The sequence below is a fragment of the Salmo trutta genome, chromosome 38 (assembly GCF_901001165.1).
Source record: "Salmo trutta chromosome 38, fSalTru1.1, whole genome shotgun sequence".
NCBI lineage: Eukaryota > Metazoa > Chordata > Actinopteri > Salmoniformes > Salmonidae > Salmo > Salmo trutta.
The window spans coordinates 8,859,979-8,874,512 of NC_042994.1; the positions used below are offsets into that span (position 1 = coordinate 8,859,979).

The 14,534-nt window shown below is 42.5% G+C and overlaps 1 protein-coding gene across 3 annotated transcripts in view; it reads left to right on the forward strand.

The window, feature by feature from the left end:
* Positions 1-8,331: 8,331 nt before the first annotated feature.
* Positions 8,332-14,534, forward strand: part of LOC115178555 (collagen alpha-1(XVII) chain-like) — a 33,075-nt gene continuing 26,872 nt past the window's right edge. Inside the window, exons 1-5 of one of the 3 annotated variants that reach the window (XM_029739812.1) lie at positions 8,332-8,562; positions 10,633-10,694; positions 11,018-11,068; positions 12,914-13,055; positions 13,287-13,687. In XM_029739812.1, the coding sequence (XP_029595672.1) occupies positions 10,643-10,694; positions 11,018-11,068; positions 12,914-13,055; positions 13,287-13,687 (646 nt within the window). In that variant the 5' untranslated portion in view covers positions 8,332-8,562; positions 10,633-10,642. Of the gene's footprint in view, positions 8,563-10,632; positions 10,695-11,017; positions 11,069-12,913; positions 13,688-14,534 lie in introns of all 3 variants that reach the window. The other 2 variants (XM_029739813.1, XM_029739811.1) reach the window with 2 other exon arrangements.

Sequence of the window (14,534 nt, forward strand, 5' to 3'; positions counted from 1 at the left end):
AACTCACACTTCTCAGCCTTGACGTATAGATCATGCTCCAGCAGTCTACCAAGCACCTTGCGCACTAGAGACACATGCTCAGCGCGTGTGGAGGAGTAAATCAAGATACCGTTAATATACACAATCACTCCCTGCCTGTGCAGGTCCCTGAGAATCTCATCGACAAAAGATTGAAAGATGGCTGGAGCATTCTTCAACCCATACGGCATGACGAGGTACTCATAGTGGCCCGATGTGGTACTAAGTGCGGTTTTCCACTCGTCTCCTTTCCGAATACGCACCAGATTATACGCGCTCCTGAGATCCAGTTTCGTGAAAAAACGCACTCCGTGAAATGATTCCACCGCCGTAGCAATGAGAGGTAGCAGGTAACTGAACCCCACTGTAATGGAATTGAGACCTCTATAATCAATGCACGGATGCAAACCTCCCCCCTTTTTATTCACAAAAAAGAAACTCGAGGAGACGGGTGAAATGGAGGGCCGAATATACCCCTGCCCCAGAGATTCCATGACATATGTCTCCATAGCCAACGTCTCCTCCTGGGACAATGGGTACACGTGACTCTTGGGAAGCGCAGTGTTACACTGGAGGTCTATCGCACAATCTCTCTGTCAATGAGGTGGTAATTTAGTCACCTTCTTCTTACAGAAGGTGAGAGCCAAATCAGCATACTCAGGGGGAATGCGCACAGTTGAAACCTGGTCTGGACTCTCCACCAACGTGGCACCGATGGAAACACCCAGACACCTACCTGAACACTCCTCTGACCATCCCTGGAGAATCCCCTGTTTCCACAAAATCTTGGGATTGTGACTGGCTAGCCAGGGCACCCCCAGCACCACTGGAAACGCAGGTGAATCGATAAGAAGGAAACTAATTCGTTCCTTATGATTCCCCTGCGTTACCATGTCCAGTGGCACCGGGGCCTCCCTGACCAGCCCTGACCCTAATGGTTGGCTATCTAAGGAGTGCACGTGGAAAGGGGAATCTAACGGTACCAGCGGAATTCCCAACTTAAGGGTGAGTCCGCTATCCATAAAGTTCCCAGCTGCGCCTGAATCGACTAGCGCCTTATGCTGGGAAAAGGGAGCAAAATCAAGAAAAAAAATTAAGACAAACATGTGACCAACAGAGGATTCTGGGTGAGTGTGGTTCTGACTCACCTGGGATGAACGAGGAGTGTTCTGCCTGCCTTCGACTCCCAGAGGGACCCCCCCAGCACCGGTCGGCCGTGTGTCCTCGTCGACCACAATTGGTGCAGGAGGGGCGCCCTCCTCCGGTTCCCCTTGACGCGGTTCCCCCTAGCTCCATAGGAATGGGCGTAGGTAGGCTAGGAGATGGAACTGACAGGACCCTTTCTGAACGCATGCGGGCAGCCAGCAGATTGTCCAGTCGTATAGACATGTCAATTAGTTCATCTAGGGAGAGTGTAGTATCCCGACACGCTAGCTCCCTGCGGACGTCCTCCCAGACGCTACACCTGTAGTGGTCCATTAGGGCCCTGTCATTCCACCCAGCCCCAGCAGCCAAGGTCCGGAACTCTTGGGCAAAGTCTTGCGCGCTCCTCATCTCCTGTCTAAGATGAAACAGTCGTTCACCCTCCGCTCGTCCTTCTGGGGGGTGATCGAATACGGCCCTGAAACGGCAGGTGAACTCAGGGTAGTTATTCCTCAATGAGTGTGGTCCATTCCAAACAGCGTTGGCCCACTCCAATGCTCGACCCGTCAGGCAGGAGATGAGGAGGCTCACACTCTCCTCCCCCAAGGGAGTCGGCTTCAAGGTTGCCAGGTATAACTCTAGTTGTAATAGAAATCCCTGGCACCCTGCCGCTGCTCCATCGTACTCCCTCGGAGGCGAAAGACGCAGTGCCCCAGATCCAGACGGGGAAGGGAGTGGAGGAGGTGGACTCGTCGGGTGAGCCGGAGGTGAAGGGAGGAGACCACTCCTCTCCCATCGATCCATCCTCTCCATCATCTGGTCCATGGCTGACCCAATCCGATGGAGGACGGTGGTGTGATGGAGGACCCGTTCTTCCATCAATGGTAGAGGAGTGGTGGCTGCTTCTGCTGACTCCATGTCGTAGGTGCAGGCTTCTGTAACGCTTGGACGTCGTGGGTGTGGAGTCAGGCGCAGGAGGCAGAAAAATGTTTGGTACAATATATATTTAATAAGTACCACAAAAGAGAAATATGCCCAAACACAACAGGGCGTAACAAAAACCCAAAGTCCAACAACATGATGGCCTACACAACCACAGTGAAAACACGTAACAAGCCCGCACACAGAACAGGTGGAGAGGCGGGCTTAAATAACACCCCAAATTACCTAAATGAACACAGGTGCAACTAATAAAGACATAACTAACAGAAAAACGAAAAGGGGATCGATGGCAGCTAGTAGGCCGGTGATGACGAGCGCCGAGCGCCACCCGAACAGGGAGAGGAATCACCCTCGGCAGTAGTCGTGACAATATGTCCCAAAACTGTGGGTTAGTAGCATAGACTTACAGTACCAGTCAAAAGTTTGGACACACCTACTCATTCAAGGGTTCTTCTTTATTTATACTATTTTATACATTGTAGAATAATAGTGAAGACATGAAAACTATGAAATAACACATATGGAATCATGTATTAACCAAAAAAGTGTTAAATAAATCCAAATATACTTTTTATTTTAGATTTTTAAACGTTGCCACACTTTGCCTTAATGACAGCTTTGCACACGCTTGGCATTCTCTCAACCAGCTTCACCTGGAATGCTTTTCCAAAAGTCTTGAAGGAGTTCCCACATATGCTTAGCACTTGTTCGCTGCTTTTCCTTTTTCCACTTGTTGGCTGCACTCTGCGGTCCAACTCATCCCAAACCATCTCAATTGGGTTGAGGTCGGGTGATTGTAGAGGCCAGGTCATCTGATACAGTACTCCACCACTCTCCTTCTTGGTCAAATAGCCCTTACACAGACTGGAGGTGTGTTTTCGGTCATTGTCCTGTTGAAAAACAAATGATAGTCCCACTAAGCGTAAACCAGATGGGATGGCATATCGCTGCAGAATGCTGTGGTAGCCATGCTGGTTAAGTGTGCCTTGAATTCTAAATAAATCTCAGACAGTGTCACCAGCAAAGCACCCCCACACCATCACACCTCCTTCTCCATGCTTCACAGTGGGAACCATACAAATCGGAGATCATCCGTTCACCTACTCTGCGACTCACAAAGACAACGGTTGGAACCAAAATCTCAAATGTGGACTCATCAGACCAAAAGACAGATTTCCACCCGTCTAATATCCATTGCTCGTGTTTCTTGGCCCAAGCAAGTCTCTTCTTCTTATTGATGTCCTTTAGTAGTGATTTCTTTGCAGCAATTCGATGTGTCTGTTACTTGAACTCTGTGGAGCATTTATTTGGGCTGCAATTTCTGAGGCAGGTAAATCTAATGAATTTTTACTCTGCAGCAGAGGTAACTCTGGGTCTTCCTTTCCTGTGGCGGTCCTCATGAAAGCCAGTTTCATCATAGTGCTTGATGGTTTTTGCGACTGCACTTGAAGAAACTTTCAAAGTTCTTGAAATTTTCCGGATTGACTGACCTTTATGTCTTAAAGTAATGATAGACTGTCATTTCTCTTTGCTTATTTGAGCTGTTCTTGCCATAATATGGACTTGGTCTTTTATCAAATAGGGCTATCTTCTGTATACCACTCCTAACCTTGTCACAACACAACTGATTGGCTCAAATGCATTAAGAAGGAAAGAAATTCCACAAATAAATGTTTACAAGGCACACCTGTTAAATAAAATGCATTCCAGGTGACTCCCTCATGAAGCTGGTTGAGAGAATGCCAAAAGTGTGCAAAGCTGTCATCGAGGCAAAGGGTGGCTACTTTGAATGAATCTCAAATATAAAATATATTTTGATTTGTTTAACAGATTTTTGGTTACTACATGATTCCATATGTATTCTTTCATAGTTATGATGTCTTCACTATTATTCTACAATGTAGAAAATAGTAAAAATAAAGAAAAACCCTTGAATGAGTAGGTGCTTTTGACTGGTACTGTATACACTTAATACACAAAACATTAGGAACACCTGCTCTTTCCATGACATAGACTGACCAGTTGAATCGAGGTGAAAGCTATGATTCCTTATTGATGTCACTTGTTAACTCCACTTCAATCAGTGTAGTTGAAGGAGAGGAGACAGGTTAAATAAGGATTTTAAAGTCTTGAGACAATTGAGACATAGATTGTTTTTGTGTGCCATTCAGAGGGTGAATGGGCAAGTCAAAATATTTAAGTGCCTTTGAACGGGGTATGGTGGTAGGTGCCAGGCGCACCTGTTCATGCAAGAACTGCAACGCTGCTGGGTTTTTCACTCTCATCAGTTTCCTGTGTGTATGAAGAATGGTCCACCACCCAAAGGACATCCAGCCAACTTGACACAACTGTGGGGGGCATTGGAGTCAACATTGGCCAGCATCCCTGTGGAACACTTTCGACACCTTGTAGAGTCCATGCACCGACAAATTGAGGCTGTTCTGATGGAAAAGGGGGTGCCACTCAATGTTAGGAAGGTGTTCCTAATGTTTTGTCCACTCAGTGTAGTTAGGTTAGTAGAGATAGGCCTACCTGCTCCTCAGGGACATGCTATAAGGTTCACCCTTGCGTGGTTGTCTGTCTGTGGAGGTCGTAACATTTAGTCTAATGTCACAATGACTGCATGGTAAGATACTAGAGGATCCCAAAGGTAAGCTGCCTGCTGCTGCTCTCTGACACAACTTTAAATCCCTGTCTGTGGTGCATTGTGGTTTTCAGGATCTTGTACCCAATTTGTTACAAGGTGTGACTCAACCAGTCATTCTTTTCTTGAGGCACTGCAGAACAAAAACGGACTAAGACTATGCGTTGTTTCAGTTTATAGTCCACTTCTATAAGGCTTGACCCATACAACCACATAACAGAGAAGGAACTTCCCAATGCATTACCTTGAAATGTTTAGAAGAAGCCTATAGGCCTAATCTGAAAACACATATTTATCTTGTAAATGGTAAAAGACGATTCATATAAATAAATAACTAAAAAAGATATAGCCAATTGAATGCTATAAGACTTAGGGCACTGTACAGGACAGGTGTTCAGTGGGACCTACTTTCAACATCACCCAGAGGCCAAATGACTAACCATAGTGCATTGTGGGAGAAGATTCATAGCAGTCCTACTAAGGCTATCCTAAGGAATTTAGTATTCGACGCTATTAAAACCCATGATTCATTAAAGAAGTCATCAGAACATGTAACCCCTTACGTTACCTTCATACAAACACAGTTACGTACTGTATAGCTTGGATTGAACCACAAAATACATGAAAAATGTTTGTGAAAATCATTTCCTTCTCGGAGGACTAACTATTATATTCTACTGTTTTTTTTTTTTTAAACAAGGACTACAAGTACGATGAGGACCTGGCACAAAGCTACATGCATTTCTTAAGATACACGCAACATGTAGGTAGAATATGTATTATCTCTCAGGCTTTTCCCAAACATTGTTTACAACCACATGTCTTCAGAAGCAGCCAGGGGAACATAGTTTCTGTCTTGTCTATGCCAAGAGACAGAGTCATATGTGATTCATAGGCTACAACCCACTGTTTGTTTGTGAAGGAATATCCTTATGCACTAAATCAACACCATTAAGCATTATTTGACTATTGCCATGGAATTCATAAGATAGCCCAAAGCAATGTATTTTTCCTGGCTGGAAATGCAGTGTTTGAAGATCCCCTTTGCCAGCCAAAGTAATACCGCTGAGTGATGTTGGCACCTTGGCACCACACTTCACGCAACCTTAGTAGCTCCCAGATTTGGAGAGGGCCTATAACTGTCACCTGCTTAGCACCTCAGTAGTTTTCTTAACAACTAATTACGACTGCCAGAGAGATGATGGGAGACGGTTGAAAACATTGTGGCATGTCTCAGAATTCATGTACTATATGTCTTTTTCTGTTGGGTAACCTAACCGTTACATCCACTCCCATGTTTAAAACTAGTGTTCAACTACATATCTATACTATTTTTTATCCTTCTATGCACATAGAATATATATCCCAAATGGCACCCTGTTCCCGATATAGTGCACTACGCCTGACCACAACCCTGGTCAAAAGTAGTGCACTGTAGGGAATAGTCTGCAATTTGGGATACAGACATCGACACTCTTTATCCTCTCTCTATAATGTAATAGCAGCAAGGAGTGGGTTGAAATCCACAATCCATGCCTGCCTAGACTCGAACATGCCATTCTGATTTTTCTTTGCCTTCAGGTTAAGAGTTTGGGATTTTTAATACCGTCACTAAATGCACGCTAGGCCTGGGCTATAAGTTAAGACATGGTAAATCTTCATATTACGGCTGCTGAAGTGACAGCTCAGTTTAGCCCAACCAGGCTAACACATCAAAAGAACTCTGCTAGCCATCCAACTGTCACGTATACTCCTTCTCTGGCCTCCAGGTCACCAGACTGCTGATGATTACGCACACCTGTCACCATCGTCACGCGCACCAGCGCTTATTGACACTCACCTGGACTCCATCACCTCTTTGATTACCTGCCCTATTTATGTCTCCTTTCCCCAGGCGTTATTGTTTCTGTGTCTGTTTTATGTCGGTGTGCTGTTCGTGTTTCTTGTTTTGTACATGTTCGTTTATTTACGAAATGTATTCACTCCCTGAACTTGCTTCCCGACTCTCAGCGTACATCTTTACACCAACCAGTTTTTGTTGTTAGAGTCAATAAAGAGGACTAACATATAGGCCTAGATAGGATTGCAAAGAATGTAGAAAAAAAGGAAATAAATCATTGGAGGCTACTGTATATATTTCTGCAGTCCAGAGAACTCCATGAGTGTTGAATGATCAAAATGGACGCTTATCTGTCACTAAAGAATTTGACAACCCATTTCACTCAGGATGTTTCACTCAGACTTGTTCAGACAACGACACTGTCTTGTTGAAGGTACAAAAGTACAAAATCTTACAAAATTCATAGAAAGACTTGACTAAACAACAAATGAGTCTTCTGGGAATCGAACAACTTGAGAATTTGTAAGTCGCTCTGGATAAGAGCGTCTGCTAAATGACTTAAATGTAAACGTAAATGTAGATAAGTGGGTTGCAGAAACGGGGTCGGAGTCAGACAGCTTTAGTGGTTTTAAACATCATGGAAATGGCTGTATTGACATAAATGTCTTGCTCTCAGCCATTTTTCTTACAGTTAGGGAAAGATAAATGCATTTTTGTCAGTAATTCATGCACAGCCAATAACAACAGTGTAAACTTTAGGAGAAAAACAGGTGGGTGTGTACATGGTCGTATTAAAATCCTTTCATTGTAGAATCTCAAATCACTCCAACCTTTAAATATACATTTTTGTCTAATCACTGTAAGATCCGGATGCTTGAGGAGGGAAAACAGTGGAAATATGTATTGTTTTTCTCAGCTACACTGGATATAAATAGAGGCCATAGTGCATTCCTGGTTCAGGTGGGAATCTGACACCATGTGGATGTAATACACTTAAACAACAGGCCTCACTGACTCTCCAAGATTCAAGCATGCCAACAAACTCATCCGTGCAAATATACGCCCTCACCTGTGTCTTATATTCAGAAGCTTTCTCTTTAGTTCATTTGTGGGATTACATGATAGATAGCCTTATGACGAGCAAGGAAGTCACTGCCCAACCAAATAAAAAAACGAATGGCCGTTTGGATACACATTGTGGAATTTGATGCTACTTTATGATTCCCACGCAACTCAAAATAAAACACCCCATCACAGTAGCCTAGGCTTTGCACATGGACTATAAGTAGACTATGTAATATAAGTAGACTATGTACATTTCCAGATTTAAAAGAATGAAGTTATTTTCCTCTCTCAACTTTGCAACTCGATAGGCCTAGACTACTCACTGTCTTAACTAGGCCTAAATAAACAAAGCAAGTCCATGTTAACATTCAGAATTATCTAGGTATGTTTTAGTTGTATTTTTCACCTTTTTCAACTTCAAGTTCAAATTCAACTGCATCATAGGCCATGCAGTGCAAAATGCAGAAATGTATTTACTTCCTTGCTATAGAGTATGTAAATATCCCAAATGGACTAGAATAGCCTATGTCTCTTATTTAGAAAAATACTAATAATTACGCAAATCCATCCATATTTTATCCACTCATTTACAGTATTTCATCCACCCATCTACTTTTCCTTTCCCTGGACATCCCCCCCCCCCCCCTATCAAAACGCAGTGTCTGTCACCGGCTGAAGTCACAGTACCGTTCCAGCTGTTTTGTTCCAACATGTTGGTACGGTAGAAGCAATGAGTCAGAAAAGACTCATACATAAACGGGCCAGGCACATACAGCGCATGAACACCGCGGACCATATCCATAACGCACCTGGAGATACTGCAGAAGAACATAGGATCGCTGGTGCCACCAAATCATTTTCTGTGGAACTAGAGGAGAGAGGAGAGGAAGATCATCTTTGGAAAACGGAGGTAGGCATAATCCTTTTTTACATTTTTTTACAAACCAAATAGAGGCAGTACTAATCTATCCCCTGTTTATGTCTCACCTGTGTATACATAATAACACAGTCATTACACATTTTGAGGAGGAACGCTGATTTATTGTTTTGGCTCACATTCACATGTTCATCCCTCCAAATTCAAGTGCCGATTGGAATAATTGTGTTGCTGTCTGCATAATTAAGCTCTTTGAGATATTATGCCTAATTGTTGCCAAATTATGCCTTCCGGTAATTATGCCTACCCTTAATTATAATTTCATCATTTAATTGCAAATCCAAATCCAATGTGCCAGTTAGGTAGTATAGCAGTATATTGCACCATATCAAGACTGTGATGGATTCAGTGCTTAGAATGCCAGTGTTTTTTTCATATACATCAAAGAGGTAAACGGATACATCTGGTAAACGGATACGTCTCCTCTCACCACTATGTGGCTGTGGAAGGGAGAGTGTTGCAAATAGCCTGTAACTGAAGGGGTGATACACAGGTGTGAGATACATGTACACACAGCCTATGGCAACTGATACTTCCTTCTCTCAACCTCAACATCTTCCTTCGCTTTTCTTGAGGGCAAAAAACAAGTAATTGAACTGTGTTTGACGGTCATTACCACCACATACTGATGATTTCATCGGCATCTATTTGTATAGATAATCCTATTAGTATTTGTGTGTTAAGTGTCTGAATTGGCACCCTAAAGTAAATAGTCATTACAAAGTGCACTACTTTTGACCAGGGTCCATAGGGCTCTGGATTGCCTATAGGAATAGGGTGCCATTTTGGACACAGACATAGACTGCCCTCCTGACCTGGAGATGCTAGTTAGAGGTCATAGGTCATCTACTATGTAACATGACACCGTTGTGTACCATTTGGGGGTAGCTATAAAGCATTCTTTACTTTACAAGTGGTCATATTTCATATTCAATAGTGTACATGAATTTCTGAATGACAGTGATTCAAGTGGTAGCCTATTCAGTATTTATAATACATCATCATTTCACATAGAATTCAGTATTCAAATATGTGTCAAATGATTCAAGTAATCAATTAAAAAAATCTACATGGCAATTGTAAGTTCAGGCTTATTTGGATGATGAGAATAATTGAGGCAGCCAATAAGGAATCCACACAGGTCTGGCCTTGTTCATGTTAGCGTCCACAATAAATAACACTGACGAGTTAGAGAGAGGATTACATTTTTTTCTTTAATAAGGAGATGAGCTTACGTTAGAATAATATACACAGTATTTTCCCAATTTTTATATCCATTAGCATCCATTTGTGGCCAGTGTATTTGTACATTTTTACAGTTTTATCCTTCCTAGTGTAGGCTAAATCCTGACCATGGTTTTGTTGTAGAACCTGTCCACACTACATCCATCAGTCAATGCTATTGAAACAACCCGTCCAAGAGATGCTGTTGTGTCAGATATATGTTAAGTCATGTTATGCTATGTTATGCTATGGTATGTTATGTCATGTTATGTCATGTTATGTTATTAGACAGGAGCCTTTGGCCATGACTGAAATCTTGTATCAGTGGTATAGTGAACTTAACTTCTAAATGATTTCAACACCCATATCTGATTTCAGAGTCCCTTTCAGTTTCACAGGAAAATCTATAGGCACCGCCAGTAAATCACTGCTCCTTATAAATAGAGCTCTCATTTATCAGGTGAATACAATACACAGTACACACCTTGGCTTGCCCAAGGCTATGGTCTCCGCTTAAAATCAACAACACATTCTCAATCAGGGAACTGTGGAATGTTCATAGCAGAGAGAGGGAGAGTGTGAGAGCAAGAGAAACAGAGAGAGAGAGAGAGAGAGAGAGTACTAGTAGTACATAATGCCAAATATGGAGAACTACTTTGTAAAAATTCCCTAAAAAATACAAATTCTGACAAATCTATATAGTTTGAAGTCCTGTTAGTTATTTCGATTTTTCCATACAGTAACTTCCTTAGATTTTTCTGCATGCATCAGTGTGATAAATGTGATGTAAAAATAAATACATGTTCTGTTTTGAAACAGTTAATATGGGATGGACAATCTAACGACAACCAAGATTGTAAATGCTGGTGCCGGTGGCAAGGGTAAGAAGTCACTGAATATTCTAGAGAAAATAGATGTTATATTTTGCTTTGCTGTTTTGGCTTTATAGAAGCTTGTTTTGATTTTGATACAGACTGAAGGTTTGGAATGACACACACAAATCCAAATGTGTCTTTTTGTAGTCGTTCTCAATGACCAAATATGGTCTATAGATGTCACCTATCGGCCACAACACATCATTGCAGTTTACCATGATATTGAATCTGGTACTCTTCAAATAGATTATTACAAGTGTTGTTGGCCAGGAATACATTTTAACATGAAACCTATTTCTGAATTGTCAATGTATCTTTTTTTTCCATAGTTGTCAAAGAAACAGTAACCACAACAACCCGGTTGACATCACTGCCGCCAAGTGAGTTGTGTCCTTTCTGAAGGTTTTCATCATTTATACACACTACATGTACCTGTGAATATAATATCCCATAAATATGAATTTATCCTCTGTCCATCCGAACGTTGAGTATCTATAATTAATAAAAAAATATATTTTCATACTATCATTATTGGTAGTGATTATAATTCATGATAATTTTCAGCAGTCTGGGGCCTTGTTCGATTACTTCAGAAATGCATCCTTCCTTCCTACCTTCCTTGATGTAATCACAGATCTGAATGGTTAGATTGGTGAAGTAAACGGGTGGTAACCTTGCTTGCACCTATTCAATCACTCATAGATCTGTGCTTCCCTCAAGGGAAAAAAAAGGAGGATGCATTTCTAAAGTATTCAAACAGGACCAATGGTGTAAAGTACTTAAGTAAAAATACTTGAAAGTACTACTTAAGTAGTTTTTGGGGGTATTTGTACTTTACTTTACTATTTATATTTTTGACAACTTTTACTTCTACTTTACTACATTCCTAAAGGAAATCATGTACTTTTTACTCCATACATTTTACCTGACACCGAATAGTATTTGTTACATTTTTAATGCTCAGCAGGACAGAACATGATTTAAATTCACACCCTTATCAAGAGAACATCCCTGGTCATCCCTACTGCCTTTAATCTGGTAGAATCACTAAACACATATACTTCATTTGCAAATGAAGTCTGAGTGCTGGAGTGTGTCCCTGGCTATCCGTACATTTAAAAAACAAGAAAATGGTGCTCTCTGGCTTGCTTAATGAAAGGAATTTGAAATTATTTATATTTTCTCTTTTGATACTTAAGTATATTTAAAACCAAATACTTTCAGACTTTTACAAGTAGTATTTTACTGGGTGACTTTCACTTTTACTTGAGTAATTTTCTATTAAGGTATCTTTACTTTTACTCAAGTATGGCTTTTGGGTACCTTTTCCATCACTGAACAGGACCCAAGTCCTCATCATTGGTCTCTGACTGTACCTCATTTCTCCACAAGAGGGAATCACTAACTCTGTCGTCTCCAACCAGAAGAGCGTGTCCTCCAGCAGTTCTAGTGGAGTTTCGGTTGTGGAGAGGAAGGTCATCTCTCAGAGCAGTGGTAGCAGCAGCAGTAGCTATGCCATAACATGTTCAAGACATGCTCAGACAGAGCGCCAGTGGAAAAAGTCTACATTTAAAAAAAATCTAGATCCAAAAATACATCTGTGTTATTTTTCTTTTTTGGCACAGTGTGCCAGTTTTTTAACGCCTGCTCGTTTGGACTGCAGTCAGAATCCTGTAAAAGACCGTTTTTCTTGTACTGTCAATAACAGCCTAAACTATTCCAATGAAAGAGCTTAGATGCTCCTATAGAACTCTTATGGTATCTGATATACAATCCATTACTTATAGGATTCAATAGATATATAGACAGCTAAGCTACATTCAGAGGCATCATGCCCATAGGGGGCACAGAGGCAAGTGCCCCCTGAGATTTGTCCTATATAAAAAAATATATATACTTTTTTGGTGATTGTTTGTTTCTTCTCTTTAATACCACTAGCCACTTAGCAATTTTATGAAGTTGGCTTCAGCTAGCTCAGATAGGTTCCCAATCTCCCAACCTCGTAACTAGCTACCATGAAGCAATTTCAGGCTATCAATCAAGTTAGAGTAGTCCCCTTCCATACCCCCCCCAACCATCCTCAGGTACTTTGTGCCCCCTCAGATTTTGGGGGTGCATGAACCCCCTGGCTACATTGTTATATGTCAGGCTACTGTATAAGAAAAAGTCACTCTCTCTCCGCTCTGTATAAGTCCTAATCATTATTTTCTCCATTCATCCTCTAGCCTCAGGCGGTCTCTCTTCGAGGAGTGGGCTGCTCTCTACTGGAGGAGGAGAGTCTACCAGTAGAGCCATCACCGGAGGCAGTAGCTCAGTGCTAGTATCCTCCTCTGCTGCAGCCGGGTCTGGGGGTGGAGCTAAATCTGGGTACGGAGGGGGATCCGTCAGCAAATCAACCACCATTACCACTATAGAGTCCCCCTCTTTATCCTCCGGTGCTTCAGGGGCCTCTGGCGCAGCTTTTCGGTCTTCAGGGGCCTCGGGGGCATCGTTTGGGGCTAGCAAAACCAGCAGCTCCCTCTCCAATTCTGGAGGGGGTCTTATGTCAAGCTCCAGTTCCAGTCTTACTGGTGGTTCCAGTTCTGGTTTTGTCTCTAGTTCCAAAGGAGCAGGAGCAGGAGGAGGCAGCTTTGTCATTGGTTCCAGTTCTGGTTCTAGTTCTGGTTTTGTCTCTAGTTCCAAAGGAGCAGGAGCAGGAGGAGGCAGCTTTGTCACTGGTTCCAGTTCTGGTTCTAGTTCTGGTTTTGCCTCTAGTTCTGGTACCGGAACTGGAGGAGGGGATTCTTCTAGTGCCAAAATGTCGGCCGGCGGCTTGGGCTCTGTGACCGTTTCCACGGTTACCAGGTCCAACTACAGCTCCTCGACAGAGGCGGGTTCAGGTGGCGTGAAGAGGGGCGGGGCACAGGGGTCTGCATCCTCTGCTGTCAGCTTCTCCCCCACCCCCATGGAGAGAAAGAGCATGACCACCACCATGATCGCCCGCTCCATGGGCTACGAAGGTCAGTGACAAGGTCAAAGGTTAACCCTATTCATATGCTGTGTTCATAACCAAGTGGGAAGGTGGTAATTACCAGTTGTGAAGTCGTAAATAACAGTTGGATGCATTCAAGTGCTCTGAACTCATTGGGAGACACAGATTGGCTAATGGCCAACAAGCTGCGTCAAACATAAATTAAACGTACAGCTATCATGCTTGTAAACTAATTATAGGGTTCAAAAACCATATTAATAGATTGCTTTTTTTAAATAATGTTTTGTTGTTGCATTTAACTGCTGAAAATGCTCTTATCAAGGTCATTTCCTTAGTAGATGTCAGAGGTCAGCATGTGGGAGAAGTCGAAGCTCAGGGATAATAGACGAGGTTCCCACTAGTAATTACCAGTTGGAGGGGCATTCAAGTGGACGTTTCCCCTTCATATGTGGTAAATATCACCGTCCCACTTGGTTATGAACGTAGCCTTATATCCAGGGCTAGGATTTCTTTCCTGACCACATGACCTCTGGGGCCTAAGATCAGATATCGGGCGCTTTCCTCTGCTTAGGTGTTGCTGATGCCTGCCAGATCTTAGCTAACCACATCATATGTTATAGCAATCTGTCAGTCAACGACACAGTTGATGACGTGGCACGTAACCATTGGCTGACGCATGCAACGTCTGAGCGAGGGAGCGCAACCATTTCTTAGTCATGTCATGTGGTCAGGAAACTACTGGCCCTACCTAAGGTCCTCTGATGCTCTTTAGTACAGGTGCAGATATCAATAATAATGTCATTAAGAATATCATTAGGAAGTTGAAGTATGACTTCAGTTATGACAGGAAGAAGGAAAAGTAATCAATAGCGGTG